The sequence below is a fragment of the Vipera berus genome, assembly GCF_964194415.1.
Source record: "Vipera berus genome assembly, chromosome: 1".
In the NCBI taxonomy this organism is placed as follows: Eukaryota; Metazoa; Chordata; class Lepidosauria; order Squamata; family Viperidae; genus Vipera; species Vipera berus.
Window position 1 is genome coordinate 69,570,522 of NC_138202.1, and position 15,241 is coordinate 69,585,762.

General features: G+C 40.5%; 1 protein-coding gene across 1 annotated transcript in view; it reads left to right on the top strand.

The window, feature by feature from the left end:
• The window catches only part of STARD9 (StAR related lipid transfer domain containing 9), a gene marked incomplete at its 5' end in the record, with an annotated part of 104,197 nt that overhangs the window by 41,325 nt on the left and 47,631 nt on the right, over window positions 1-15,241 (top strand). Inside the window, 7 exons of the mRNA XM_081326065.1 lie at window positions 648-715; window positions 5,177-5,274; window positions 8,509-8,709; window positions 10,637-10,734; window positions 11,864-11,941; window positions 13,685-13,759; window positions 14,457-14,636. Coding sequence (XP_081182191.1) covers window positions 648-715; window positions 5,177-5,274; window positions 8,509-8,709; window positions 10,637-10,734; window positions 11,864-11,941; window positions 13,685-13,759; window positions 14,457-14,636 — 798 coding nt within the window. The remainder of the gene's footprint in view (window positions 1-647; window positions 716-5,176; window positions 5,275-8,508; window positions 8,710-10,636; window positions 10,735-11,863; window positions 11,942-13,684; window positions 13,760-14,456; window positions 14,637-15,241) is intronic.

Sequence of the window (15,241 nt, forward strand, 5' to 3'; positions counted from 1 at the left end):
TTTGTACCATGGGACATTATATTATACTCTTAGATGTGCAATCACTGTTCTGGAATACAGATGAGTGGCATTTTTTTTCAATTGAAAGCCACATCCCTTTCAGTTGAGCTAATTTGATATTGATGAGTAGGGTGAAACCAAAAATGAAAAGGCCACTATTTTTTCTCCCTCTGTTTTCCCTCCACTCTTTCTCTCTCTTCCTTTATGCCAACTTACCTTCTGTTTTCACACTTTCTCCCTCTGCCCAATGAACTGCTGAGATAAAAGATTGACGTTGCCTTTCCAACTTCATATCTGATGAAAATCTTCAGTGCTTAAATTAGCTTAAAGTAGATTAGGAGTTTTAATTACAATGTTCTTATTTTCCCTCTCTTGCTTTGATTTTATGTTTCCTATTTGGATTGAATTATTGTTTTAATTAATTAATGGCATAATAATTTGGCATAATAACCTTCAAGAACTGAGATTGTAGCAGGATAAAAATCAGACAAGTAAATATACTGTGCAGGCATGCAATCCCATTGATATAATTGCAAGTTGATTGCTAAAAGTCAACTTGCATGATAAAGATAATCAGCCTGTTCTAAAGAGTAGCAGAATTTGAATTCTACTCTGAAATCATACTGCTTGAATTTCTTTTCCTTCAGGCTATACTTGAGAACAATCTGCCTTCTGAAACAGCAAGCAAGATCAATTTAGTGGACCTTGCAGGCAGGTAATAGTGTTTAGTGATAGCCTCTTAAAAGTGTCTATGGAGATTCTCAATCATCCAGGTCAAGGTTGTCCCAAAGGTACTTTTTCAAAAGGGCAACTGGCATTTTCTTTGTGTGTTTTTTTAAAAGATGTTTCGCTGGTTGTTCAATGACTGCAAGGAATATAAATCCTTCCATTCTCCTCCATTCAGTCAGAACTGAGGATGCTTCTTGGATGAGAAGTGAAACGTTTTCATGAAAAAACAAAGTCCAATTGCCTTTGGGACAGCCTCTTCAAAGCCAATTGTTCATGATTATTTACTGTTAATAAACAATTTCCATTTTGTACTGTTTGCTGTGGAACTCCTGTGTGTGGATTTTGGGGAAATTCTTGGGTACATTTGAAGGTACACAGAACACAGTATCTTTAATTGGTAGGTAACTTGCAATTTTAATTTCAATCAAGTTTGGTAGCTGTGTGTAAATTGCCTGACACACAAGCTTGTCTACCTTTATTGGCTTTCTCATGTGCTTCGAAATAAAAACCAAAGTAGATTTTGAAACTCACATTGATAAACTGATTATTACTATATTACAAATGTTGATGAACACTGTTTTGACAAATGTTCTTAATTGAAGGCGAAAGGTTGAGCTAACATTTGCCAAACATAATAATAATATATTATGGAGAGAGAAGTAGTGAAATGGATTTTGTTAGAGCTGTATATACCACTTAACAGATTATGTGAAGATGTATTTACTGTACATGGTGTTTGGGAATAATTTCAGTACTCTGGGAAAAATGAAACCTTGGCATGCTTCTGCCTTCTAGTGGATGGATATACAGGTTCTTAATTCTTTGGTAGCAATTATATTTACATTTTGTCAATGAGTGCATGTACTTTGGCTTCATATTACCTGTGATAGAATTGATGATAGAAAAGTAATTCTGTAATATCTGGATGACCACACGTGTGGTAAGTCTATGGATAAGTCATAGACTTTGGCAAGACTCCTTGCCAAAGTTTAAACTTTGCATCCTTTGGAAATATTAGAAAACTTTATGAAGGGGTATTTGTGAAAATAGGTTATTCTTTTCATTATTTGAGAGTTGGGTGATGCTTTGTCACTTCTTATTTTTATGCTGCTACTTTTATATGCTGATAATTATCACTGTTACTTCAATTATGGGGGGCGGCCAATCAACCATAGTTCAGGCCAGACTTGGGTCTGACCGCGCGGTGGGGGGAACGGGGGGTCGTTGTCTCCGGGGCTCATGAGCGGGTCGTGGGATTACCAATTCCCACGACGGGGAATGGCAGCAGGCGGATAGACAGGGGGCCATATCGTTACCGGGAGGGCCGTCTCCGCTATTTGCAAGCGGTGAGGCGCTCCGACCCTCTGCTTCTTTCCCGAGGTTCCGGGAGCGAGGATGTGCAGCCTCCTGAGCTCCGGCTGGTGTACCTGAATGCCAGGTCCGTGGTTAACAAAGCTCCCCTTGTTAGGGATTTAGTTGAGGGTGAGCATGCGGACCTGGCCTGCATCACGGAGACTTGGTTGGGCCCAGAGGGTGGGGTCCCTTTGGTTGACCTTTGCCCACCAGGCTTCCGGGTGCTACACCGGCCTCGAGCTCAAGGTAGGGGTGGGGGTGTGGCGGTGATCATTAGGGAGACCTTATGTCCGCAGGAGACCACCGTTCCTCAGATAGTCGGGTGTGAGTCTCTCTTTGTGAGATTTGGTTCTGGGGCGCAGTTGGGCTTGCTGCTCGTGTACATTTCGCCTAGTCGCGCAGCGGCAGCCCTGCCCGAGCTGCTCGATATCCTCTCGGGGTTGGTGGTTGAGTTCCCCAAACTTATAGTTTTGGGAGACTTCAATCTACCATCCCTGGGAGGCTCATCTGAGCTCGCTCGGGAGTTCATGGCTTCCATGACGGCCATGGACCTGACGCAGGTAATTTCTGAACCAACTCATGAGGGAGGTCACACCCTTGACCTGATTTTTTTATCTGGACGGTGGTTGGATGATCTTGGTGGGGGCTTTCCATTTATTATGCCCCTGTCATGGACCGATCATCACCTCCTGCGGCTGGTCTTCCATTTTGCCACCTCCCGCCGTGGGGGTACGGAGCCAATTAGATGGTACCGCCCCAGACGCCTAATGGATCCTGATAGATTCCAAGCGGCGCTGGGGTCCCCACCTGCCTCCATTACTCACAACTCGGCGGATGCCTTAGTGGAAGCCTGGGAAAGGGCAGCCACTGAGGCACTTGACCGGGTTGTACCCTTGCGGCCCCTGACCCGGTGAAGATCCCAGCGAGCTCCATGGTTCTCTGCGGAGCTCCGGGAGATGAAGCGTCGGAAATGGGGCCTAGAGAGCTGCTGGAGGTCCAGCCGATCTGAACCTGACCGATTGCGGTTAAGAACCTACATTAGGTCTTATCTCGCTGCGATGAGGGAGGCGAGGTGTAATTACTTCTCCACCCTCATCGCGTCCGCAGATAATCGCCCGGCCGCCTTGTTTAGGGTGACTCGCTCCCTTCTTAATCAGGAGGTGAGGGAGGATCCCTTGCAGGGTCGTGCCGAGGAGTTTAGTCAACATCTGTCGGATAAAATCGCTCGGATTCGGACCGGTTTGGACTCCAGCTGGGCAGAGTCTGGCGATCAGGACACGGGCGGTCCTGTCAATGTTATCTGGGAGGAGTTTGATTCTGTGACCCCTGATGAAGTGGACAGGATTATGGGGAAGCTGAGTTCCACCACATGTTTATTGGATCCGTGCCCTTCTTGGCTGGTTTATGCAGCTAGGGAGAGGACACGAGGCTGGCTCCAGGCGGTTATATCTGCTTCTTTGAGCGAGGGTTATTTCCCCACCGTCTTGAAGGAGGCGGTGGTGAGACCTCTCCTCAAGAAGCCTGCCTTGGACCCAGCTGTATTGAACAACTTTCGTCCAGTCTCCAACCTTCGCTTTCTTGCGAAGGTTGTTGAGAGTGTGGTGGCGCATCAGCTCCCTCTGGTCCTGGATGAAGCGGATTATCTGGACCCTTACCAATCGGGTTTCAGGCCCGGGCACAGCACGGAGACGGCATTGGTCGCTCTGGTGAATGATCTCTGGAGGGCTCGGGATAGGGGATATTCCTCTGTCCTAGTCCTATTAGACCTCTCGGCGGCTTTCGATACCATCGACCATGGTATCCTGCTGCGGCGTCTCAGGGGACTGGGAGTGGGAGGCACGGTTTTTCAGTGGTTCTCCTCCTATCTCCTGGGACGCTCGCAGTCGGTGTTGGCAGGGGGGCAGAGGTCGACCCCTAGGACTCTCGCTTGTGGAGTTCCTCAGGGGTCGGTCCTCTCGCCTCTCCTGTTCAACATCTATATGAAACCGCTGGGTGAGATCATTCGTGGTTTTGGAGTTGGGTATCATCAATATGCTGATGATACCCAACTTTTTATTTCGACCCCAAACCACCCCAGTGATGCCCTCGCTGTGATGTCCCGTTGCCTGGAGGCGGTTCGGGTCTGGATGGGGAGGAACAGACTTCAACTCAACCCTGACAAGACTGAGTGGCTGTACATTCCGGCTTCCCGGGACACCTGGGATGTTCCATCTCTTTCTATGGGGGGGTGAGCTTTTACCCCCTGTGGATAGGGCTCGCAACTTGGGAGTCCTCCTAGATTCACGACTCACTTTGGAGGATCATATAGTGGCCGTGACTAGGGGGGCTTTTGCCCAGGTTCGCCTGGTGCGCCAGTTGCGGCCCTATCTAGACCGGGAGGCCTTATGTACGGTCACTCACGCGCTCGTGACCTCTCGCCTAGACTACTGTAATGCTCTCTACGTGGGGCTTCCCTTGAAGACTACTCGGAGGCTCCAACTGGTACAGAATGCGGCCGCGAGAGTTGTCTTGGGAGTTTCCCGGTACTCCCATGTTACACCTTTGCTCCGTGAGCTGCATTGGTTACCAGTTGTCTTCCGGGTAAGGTTCAAGGTTTTGGTTATGATCTTTAAGTCCCTACATGGCATGGGTCTGCGATACCTCGAGGACCACCTGCTGCCGGCGTCGACTCCCCTCCACCCTGTGCGTGCCCACAGAGAGGGCCTCCTCAGGGTGCCTCCGGTCAAGGAATGTCGACTGGTGGCCCCCAGGGGGAGGGCCTTCTCTGTGGGTGCTCCGGCATTATGGAACCAACTGCCGGTTGAGCTCCGGACGGCATCAGACCTCCGATCCTTCCGTCGCGGGTTGAAGACCCATTTATTTGAACTAGCGGGTCTGGCCTGATGGGGGTATATGGGTTTTTATAGGCTTGTTATTTTTTATCATTCTTGTTTTAACTTGGGCATTGATTTAATTGTTTTTTAATTTTTTTATTGTTATTTATACATGCCCTGTGAACCGCCCTGAGTCCCTTTGGGAGAAGGGCGGTATAGAAATCTCAATAAATTAAATAAATTAAATTAAATTAAATTATCTCTTTGTTCATGTGTTTCAGTGAAAAGGCCGATCCTAGCTATTGCAAACATCGAATCACAGAGGGTGCCAACATTAACAAATCATTAGTTACTCTTGGAATTGTTATCTCTACTTTAGGTAAAAATAATATTAACCTTTATTTAAACCATAATGAAATGTTAATGGATCACCTATTGAACTTTTCCTATGATGCATACTTGCAAGCGGGCAGGAGTAAATAAATGAAGTACTTGTATTCATACAATAATTTCATTTGCTATTAGATGGGAGACAGGATTATAAAAGAAGCATTGGTTGCCTTCATGCTTCGAAAGTTGTGATTTCTTGATGATTTCTGGTCCTGTTCATCTCCCTTTTTTAGGAGCTCTTGCCTTTGCTTCTGTGGATTGGTTAATTACAGTAGAGATGCACATCTCCAGTTTGCGTGTGGTCCCAGAAATGATGTCATGCAGCCCCCTGAGACTTTCTTATCTTGCAGATGACCAGCTGTGGCAATTACTCAAATTTTCCCCAGTCCCCCTTACCATAGTGTATTTCCATTGTCACTTTTGCTATCATAGTTTTAATTTTTGTATCTGGTTTTTATTATGTATTGCCCTGTTCACCGCCCTGAGTCCTTCGGGAGAAGGGCGGTATACAAATTAAATAAATAAATAAATAAATAAATAAATAAATAAATAAATATACCTCTACAGAGTGAGCACCTGTTACTCATCCCAGCTTCTGCCAACCTAGCAGTTCGAAAGCACGTAAAAATGGAAGTAGAAAAATAGGGACCACTACGGTGGGAAGGTAACAGTGTTCCGTGCGCCTTTGGTGTCTAGTCATGCCGGCCACATGACCACGGAGACGTCCTCGGACAAGCGCTGGCTCTTCGGCTTTGAAACGGAGATGAGCACCGGCCCCTAGAGTTGGAAACGACTAGCACGCATGTGCGGGGGAACCTTTACCTTACCTCTACTGTTTATCTTCTGTGTTTAATTTTCTTTCTCACCTGTCTGCTTCACTTCTTTACCACTTCCAGAACAATAGTTAGACTACCGCCATTGTCTTGGCTCTTTGCTTACCTGTGATCAATTTGCAGTGCATTTGGGAAACCAAGAAGAAGCAGCATGATGACTTGAGAGGACAGATTAGGAAGCAGTGTTCTTTGCCCTTCTGCTTTTCTTCTCACCTTTATGCAAGAGACGAGGAGTGCAAGGAACAATGAAGAGTGCTGCCGGTTTTATCCGCTTCCTCCTGCTAAGTTGCCTTATTTCCTGTTATCTCTTGGTATCAACAGGCAAACAGGAAGCAGCTGCAGTATTAAGGAAAATTAAGGAGAAAGAAAGAGCAGTCCTTTTCTTTTAGGCTTAAATTCTTTCTCTGCTTTCCTTCTGTTTCCTTCCACATTACTGCTTAATGATCATGACATTCAGAAACTTGGACATTTTGTGATCCCTAAAAGAGAGATGAAGAATCACTTAGTGGAGAATCATTTAGTGGATGAATGGACTCTGCCTACCAGCCCCTTCCTAGCAATGGCAGTGGCAAACCTCTTGCTTTTCATGGTGGGAAAGTGTCAGCAATTTGCTGAAGAGAGTAGCAGTTTTTTGCTCAGAATGTATGAAATAATGAGAGAGAACGAAGGTATCTTTCATATGTGAGTGACTGGTCACTTATAAGCTGTCACCCTGTTTGCATTTTCTAGCCAGTTTCAAATTTCCCCCCGATTTTCCCATCATGTTCAAGTTAGCAAACATATATTAGGGATATAATTAAGTGGGTTCCTTGAAGTTATGGCTGTTCTTTATTATTTATTTGATTTTTATCTCACCTTTATTACTTTATAAGTAAATCAGTGAACGTACATTTCCAATATCTGTTTTTCCTGGGAATAAACCTTTATATTGGAGCTGTGACTAGGGGGGCCTTTGCCCAGGTTCGCCTGGTGCGCCAGTTGTGGCCCTATCTAGACCGGGATGCCTTGCGCACAGTCACTCATGCGCTTGTGACCTCTCGTCTAGACTACTGTAATGCTCTCTACATGGGGCTGCCCTTGAGGTCCACCCGGAGACTCCAACTGGTGCAGAATGCAGCCGCGCGAGTTGTCTTGGGAGTTTCCCGATACTCCCATGTTACACCTTTGCTCCGCGAGCTGCATTGGCTACCGGTTGCTCTCCGGGTGAGGTTCAAGGTGTTAGTTATGACTTACAAAGCCCTTCATGGCATGGGCCCGGATTACCTACGGCAACACCTGCGGCCGGCGTCAACTTCCCTCCGTCCAGTGCGCTCCCACAGAGAGGGCCTCCTCAGGGTGCCGCCAATCAAAGAATGCCGATTGGTGACCCCCAGGGGGAGAGCGTTCTCTGTGGGTGCGCCAGACCTTTGGAACCGCCTACCGGTTGAGCTCCGGATGGCCCCCGACCTTTGCTCCTTCCGGCGCGATCTCAAAACATTTTTTTTCGAACAAGCTGGCCTGGTCTGATGGGATGGGGTTGGGTTTTTAAAACTAGTTTTAACTTTAATATGTATTGATTTTATGGGCATGATGTTTAATGGTTTTTTAATTTTTGTATTCGATTTTTATTGTGTATTGCCCTGTTCACCGCCCTGAGTCCTTCGGGAGAAGGGCGGTATAGAAATCAAATTATTAAATTAAATTAAATTAAATATCTGGCAGTTGGGAACTTCTGAAAAAATTCAGACCTTTCCCTGAAGTTTCTTTTTCTTTTGTGATTTTTGTGCTAATAGAAAACAGTATGGATAGAATAGCATGAAAACATAAGTGGGTCACATTATCGTTAAATCATCAGTACAGCACATGAGGTAACATTTGTCTAGGAAAATAGAGTTAAAAATTAAAAGCAAATAAATTAATTGCAGAAGCTTGCCAATTACCGTGTGTTCAACCAACCATTTGCCATGATGACAGAAAAGTAACACGTGTCCCAACACTAGTTTTGGTGCTCATTCTTCAGGGTTTCTTGTCGGAGGCGCATGGGAATGGTACTAATTTAATTCCTAAAGACTTTTTGCTTCTATTTTTCTCTTTGAAGTCCCTCTTCCATGACAAGAAATATTCTCTGCGCTTTTCTGATGACATTAAGTCACCATTTGATGGCTTCCTAGTCTTTATATAAAATTGAATGGCTGAATTGTGATCTTTGGCACCTTAAAGCTGCCTAACCTTTGATCAAAGGACCATAATTACTCAGTAACAAAACAGTCTTAGTCTTGGACTGTTCAAAACAGTCTTAGTCTTAGTCTTGGACTGTTCAAAATTACTATAGCATGAAAAATATTTTTGGATTTTTTGAAATAATTTTTTTTACTTGATAAAAGTCTGACCTTTTTTTTTTTGCTTCTTAGCGGAAAACACTCAGATGTTCAGCAGCTGCCAGAGCATCAGCAGTATAGCCAGTGAAGTGGACAGTGACCGTACCGACAGTTACTGTGGCTCTAGTAGCAATAGCTGCAAGCGTCAAGCTTATATTCCATATCGGGATTCCATTCTTACTTGGCTTCTGAAGGATAGTCTGGGTGGCAATTCCAAGACCATAATGATTGCAAGTAAGTAGAAAGATTTGCTTTAATTTTAGCAATGGTTATATGGTCTAAATATTCCTAAAGGCAGTATTCTGTTAACTGCCCAACTGTAATGTCTCTTTGTAACATAGTGTTGTGATTCAGCGTCAGCCTGTGGTTTCGGCAGCTGAGTTGGACAATTCTGAAGAGGAGGAGGAGGAGGGGTTTGGAGAGCCTTTGGTTGCAGAGGAAAGTTCTGATGCACCTCAGAGCTCTCAGCCAGGCCCCTCCCGTCTTGTTCCTCCTCAGACCCAGCTGTGTGAGCCTGAAAGATTGGAAGAAGACGATCCACAGCTGGCTCTGTTCAGGGATGCTCGAAGCAGGAGGCAGACTAGCAGAAGTGAACAAAGAAAAGCAATGAGGCACCTCGGGAGAAGGCAAAGAGAAGCCATGCCTTGAGACTGCTGTTTAAAAGGGGAATGTGTGGGAGGTGCTGGTTGCTGAAGGCAACCGTTTGAAGAGCTTCTGATATAGTCTCGGTCTGTATTTGTTTAACTCTGTTTTGAACTGTTTCATTTAGGTTTTGCAAATAAATTTGGTTGGCTTAATTCCAGCCTATTGAATATAAAAAAGGGGTTGTCCCTGACATTCCAACAGGGCCGGTCGTAGGCTGGAACAGAACACATAGAAAAAATAATTGAGCAATTGACATGTCTGCCACAATATAAATTTAAATATGGAATTGTATTTTACGTCTGTCAGTAGTTCCTAATGAGAGATTACTGTTTATTTTAAAAGATTGATAAGCACCCATACACTGTAGTTATGAAAGGCAGAGATCTGGCAACGTCTTTGTTTTTTAAAAAACTACCCAAATTGCTAATAATATAAAGAAAAAACAAGTAGGAATCAACTAAAACAAGACATAATCTGCTAACCTATCAGCACAGCAAATTAAGTATCTGCTGCAGTGTGTTTTGATATTAGATAGAAAGGCAAAAACAAAAACCTTTTAAAAAATCCATAGGTTAGACATCGTCTTGGGGAAATTTCTTTCCTGCATTCGAGCCACAAATATCACTGCATCCGGGGTTTTTTGGAGAAATGCTTGTCTAGCCAGTATTAAAGGACAAACAGGATTATGGGAATAGATGCTCCATAGGTTTGCTGCAGCAAAGAGTTTTAGGAATTTTAAATGCCAATCATACTTTTAAATTGTTTTGGAAACCTAACCAGTTATTGAGTAATTAATCCTAATTGTTCATTAGATCAGGCAGCCATCACTGTCTGCCTAATGGATAAGCTGTCAAATGATGGATAAGCTAAAATTTGTAGAAAATTTTCAAACAGGGACATAGATACAGCATGTTCCAGTAACTTAGTCAAATGTGAAGGCGTGTGTCATCATGGCTAAATTTACTTTCTTTTGAGTAGGCATAATTTTGTCTCATACTTTATAAAAAACAAGTTTGCCTGCTGGCTTATCTATTTTAATGAAGACTGACTTGAAAAAGTTTGGGTTTAGCCATCTGTTGCAAAGATAGATCACTTACTTATTTTCAACCACGTTTTGTTTGGAAAAAGTTGTTTTTTGATTCATTTTTTATCTGAATTAACATCAAGATTTGCCCAATAAGTGATTAGATTCACAAATTTATTTTATAGCATAGACATCTAAAACATGGCTCCAACTCCCAAGTCAGTGAAGGATTCAGTAGATAATCTTGGATATAACTGTTAGTACTGGAAAGTAATCACATAAAGCAAGGACCATTACTGTTTTAATTCAGTTTCTCTTTAGAACATTTCAGTTTTTGTTATTGATAATTTCTGATGATTTGCATGCATGAAAAGAGTAGCATATCAACTCATATTGCTCTTGGGTGCAAGAATAAAATGCAAATGGTTTCATGGTCAAAATATCTAAAGCACATTTTACCTTTTTTTAGTAATTTTCTTTTTCTCTCTGTAGCTATTTCTCCTGCAAGCTGTTGCTATAATGAAACTGTGAACACCTTGCGCTATGCTTCAAATGCCAAAAAAATTATTAATAAACCTCGGGTAAATGAGGTGAGTTGCCTTGTGCTGTTTCCTTTGTTATATTAAGAATTTTTGTTAGCTCTCTAAAGGATTATATCATTTTTTTGGTATAATTTTATGCATTTTTGAAATATAGATACTGTAGTTCTCTTAGTGTCACCTTTTTTTCCTAATAGATTATAGTATTCTTCACTTAATGAGGAGCATTTGGGATCACCAACTCCATTGCTAAACAATGTGATTGTTGAATGGAATGTTATGTGACTATGTTGATCTTAATGACATCGGTTTTGCTGTGGGTGGTTAACTGAATCACTGCAGGTTGTCAAGTACATCATGTTGCCACTGCAACTTGTGACTTCCTGCCAGCTTCTCCATTGACTTTGATTGTCAGAAGCCAGCTGTGAAGGTCACCATGAGGATGGTGTGACCATCATAAATGTACGCCAGTTGCCAAATATCTGAATCGTGATCGTGTGACCATGGGATGCTGCAAATGTCATAATTGCAGGCTGGTTCTCAAGCTCCTGGATCCTGATCAGGTGGCTCCAGAGATGCGGCAACAGCTGCAAGTTCAAAGACCAGTAGTGAAACTCCTTTTACATGCCATTGTAACTTTGACTAGTTGCTGAATGAAGCAGTCCATAAACGAAGATTATCAACTGTATGTAGTAGCAATAACAATAATAATAGCACTTAGATTTATATACTGCTTCATAGTGCTTTACAGCCCTTGCTGAGCAGAGTCAGCATGTTGCCCCCCAACAATCGGTGTCCTCATTTTACTGATCTTGGAAGGATGGAAGCCTGAGTCAACTTTGAACCCTGTCAGGATTGAACTCCTGCCATTGGGCAGAGTTAGCCTGCAATACTGCATTCTAAGCACAGCTCATGTAAAGTATGCTCTCCTCATATATTTATTTACTTATTACATACGCAGTTCCCTAATCATCACACATTGAGAGGAAAGAAGATTTGATTTATACATCCAGAATTGGAAGAAGTAAAAAAAGTTGTGCAATCCTTGATTTTTTTTTCTTTCCTGGTAATTGGGAGGGCATAATATATTGAGTGGTAATGCCAAGAAATGTCTAATAAATATAGTTTAGAACCAATGAATTGTTTCCTTACTTTTTAAAAAGTTCCTCTATTTTTTCAGGATGCAAATGTGAAACTGATTAGAGAACTACAAGAAGAAATACGTAGATTGAAGGTTATGTTGATGAACTTTGAGATGGTAGGTGCAAGTGTATTATCTACAATCAAAATAATTCAGTCCATCTATATATATTGTTAGCAGTGTAATTTTGCTGTATACCAAATCTGATGGCAATCCAATATTGCCTATTAAGATTGGCTTTTCCCCAAGATATCATCAGATTTGTTACTGCCTGGATCCTAATCTAAACCAAGGCTCTTACATCTGTAATTAAATCTTTTAAAAACTCATTTTCATTATTAAGACCATATCATATTTATTTTGTCATTAAGTTTTCTCTACTAATAATTTGGCACAGTGTGATGTAGTAGCACACTTGACATACAATGGGCCAAATTTCAGCTGTGATTTACATGATGATGCTGGTTAGTTATCATTAATGAGCTAGGACAGCATCTCTCCTTCCAAATTAGATTTCAGCTCACAAGAAGTCAATAAAATGAGCAAGAGGAACAAATTACTCAAGCAATTGGAAGAAAGATGAGTAATTCAGAGATGCTATTATGTCCAGAAAGCTACCAAACCACTGAAATTGTTCCACAAGTATTTGACAGTTCAAAGGACATAACTGTAATTTTGGAATAGAAATGTCTAGTATGACGTAGTTTAAATATAAGTCTTCCAGTGCAACTGAAAGAAGAGTTCCAAGTAAATCTGCATTCCTTAAGAGAATAAGTTTGGGACTTTTTCTTTATGGATATTAACTGTGATCTGCTGAGAAAAAGAGAGGTTTATATTTATTTCATAGCTATTCTAAAGAAGAAAACGATTCCATGAGGACAAGCTGGAGGGTGTAACTTAATAAGTTTATTCGAGTTAGGATGGATTTTTATCACCCTATATATGTAATTGAAAGAAAGTTCCAGTATACAGTTTTGTGTTTATGAACTGGATTTGAAAATGGATTTGTTTTCTTTTTCTTTTCTTTATGTATAATACTTGAGTAATTCCTAAAGTTTGTAAAATATTATTGGAAATGAATTTGAAAGTATGTAAGTTAGGAAGAAGTTAAAAAAAAGATATATTAGAATTCATTGTCTTTAGAAATTTTTTTCAAAATGGATATAAAAATATTTTCCCTTTAAGGTTAAAGAACATGAAAGAGTATAGTGAATTTTTTGAATATAAATGATAGTCTACAAAGACCAATAAGCCTAATTAGAAATATATACTACTTCTCACAACAGGGAAGAAAAAAAAAGGAAAAAATGGATTTTGGTTAAGATCATGATGTACATTATTTTAAATAAATATTTTATTTGGTTCTGTTTCTGTTGGGAATATTGTTTCTGATTTTTATACCTGATATAGAAAAAAATGAAATTTAGAATTTTGGTTTGAAGATTTAATAATTGTTTAAGTTATAGAATTGGCTTTTAATAATTATATATAAGGTAGAAAGTTGAGGTTATAACTCAACTTTCACAGTATTTCACTGTGTTGGAAACGGTCGGAAGTCAGCCCTTTGTATTTTTTTTCTTTCTCTAAATCCTGCACTCCCCCCTTTCCTTAATTTTTATTTCCCATTGTATTTTATGTTATTAATAAACTTATATATATATATTTGTTTCTTGTATGTCCTTAGAAATTAGTGCATTGTGAATATAAGAATGTTAGACCTTCTGCAATATGAATAGTCACATATACCATAATTAGGGCAGAGTGTTTTCTGTTCTTTCTTTGTTTTCCCACTCCCAGGTCATTAATTTGAACTGACTATAGAAACATTTCAGAAATCTTATTAATGCTTTGTCTCCACAGATGAATTCTAGTCCTTCATGGAGTGATGACAAAGAAGGAAATCTTACGGAATTAGTTCTTCAGAATGAAATTAAGGTTGGTAAATTAAGATCGTGGCCATAGATTAATGTCTGGGAGAGTAGGGGGAAAAGAAAAAAAATTGGACTGGAAGAAGAGTTTTGAAATATGCCCTAGTATTTCTGTTTGATAAATAAAATGGATAAGTTATGAATGAAATGAAACCCAATCATTTTTTTAAGTAAAGAAGCTTATATTAATACAACTTTTCAAAAATAGGTAAAAATATAAAAAGAATAAAAAAGAATAAAAAGAGACACCATTAGTGTTCTTATGTTTAGAAAATGTGTATTCTAGATTTCTGATTCTGGCTTCCCCAATTGATTTTGCTTGTCAGAAGGTCACAAAAGATGATCACATGACCCCAGGACACTGCAACCATCACAAATGTTGCCAACAACGTTTGGAGTAATATATAACCATTATAAAAAGTTGTTTTTTTATCCTGCCCTTATTGCTTCTTATAAATAAAGCAGTGAACACACCATACCATTTTCTTCATATTTTCCCTTCCGAGGTGGATTGGGCTGAGAGAGAAGACTGGTTCAAAGTCTCCCAGCTGGCGTTCATGCCTAAGGCAGGACTAGAACTTACCATCTCCTGGTTTCTAGGCAAGCAGCTTGACCACTACACCAAACTGGCTTTCAGATTTTGTTCTACTTGCATGAAAAAAATATTAAAATAAGCACTTTTTTCCCATTTATCATCCCCAAAGATTGACCAGTTGACCAAAGACTGGACAGATAAATGGATTAACAGAAAAGCTATTATGGAAGAGTACAGCGTGGATATCAACAAGAAAAAAGCTGGAGTGACAATAGACTCCAATTTACCTCATTTCGTGGCCATGGACAATGACATCCTTAGTACTGGAGTCGTACTATATCATCTCAGGGTGAGATGAGGTTTTTGTATTTAGCTATTACTTCAAAGTGACATAAGCCTTAATTATGAATAGAAAACTTTAATCTGCAATACTTGTCTAATAACATAACTGAATAATTGAAAAGGTTCAGAAAATAGAATGCATAAAAGTTCATATTTTAATTCAAATATTTAATTCAAATATTTCTGCTCTTATGTCTGCTCCTATATTATTGGAGCTTCATAGGGCCTCAGATATTAAAAGTCTGAAAAGTATAATCAACAACACAATATTAAAGACTACATAGTAATAAAGAATAGCAGAAACTTTTAATAATTAGCTATATTCTTAATAATAGATATTTTATCTTTCCCATAATAATCACATTTTACTGTATCATGGCGTTAAACATTTCTGCCTGTTATTTTTGTTATGATTTACATGTTTGTGTCACTCAAACCTTAAAGTTCTCACATTTTAAATTATAATTGCCATTAGTTTTTATTTAATCTATCAGATGCTGAAAAGAAAAATATGCCTACATATGAAATATTTCTGGTTTGGTAATAAATATAAGCACTTTTAAAGTTTTAACTGTGCATATCTATGCTCAAAGTATACAAACAGGCTGTTAT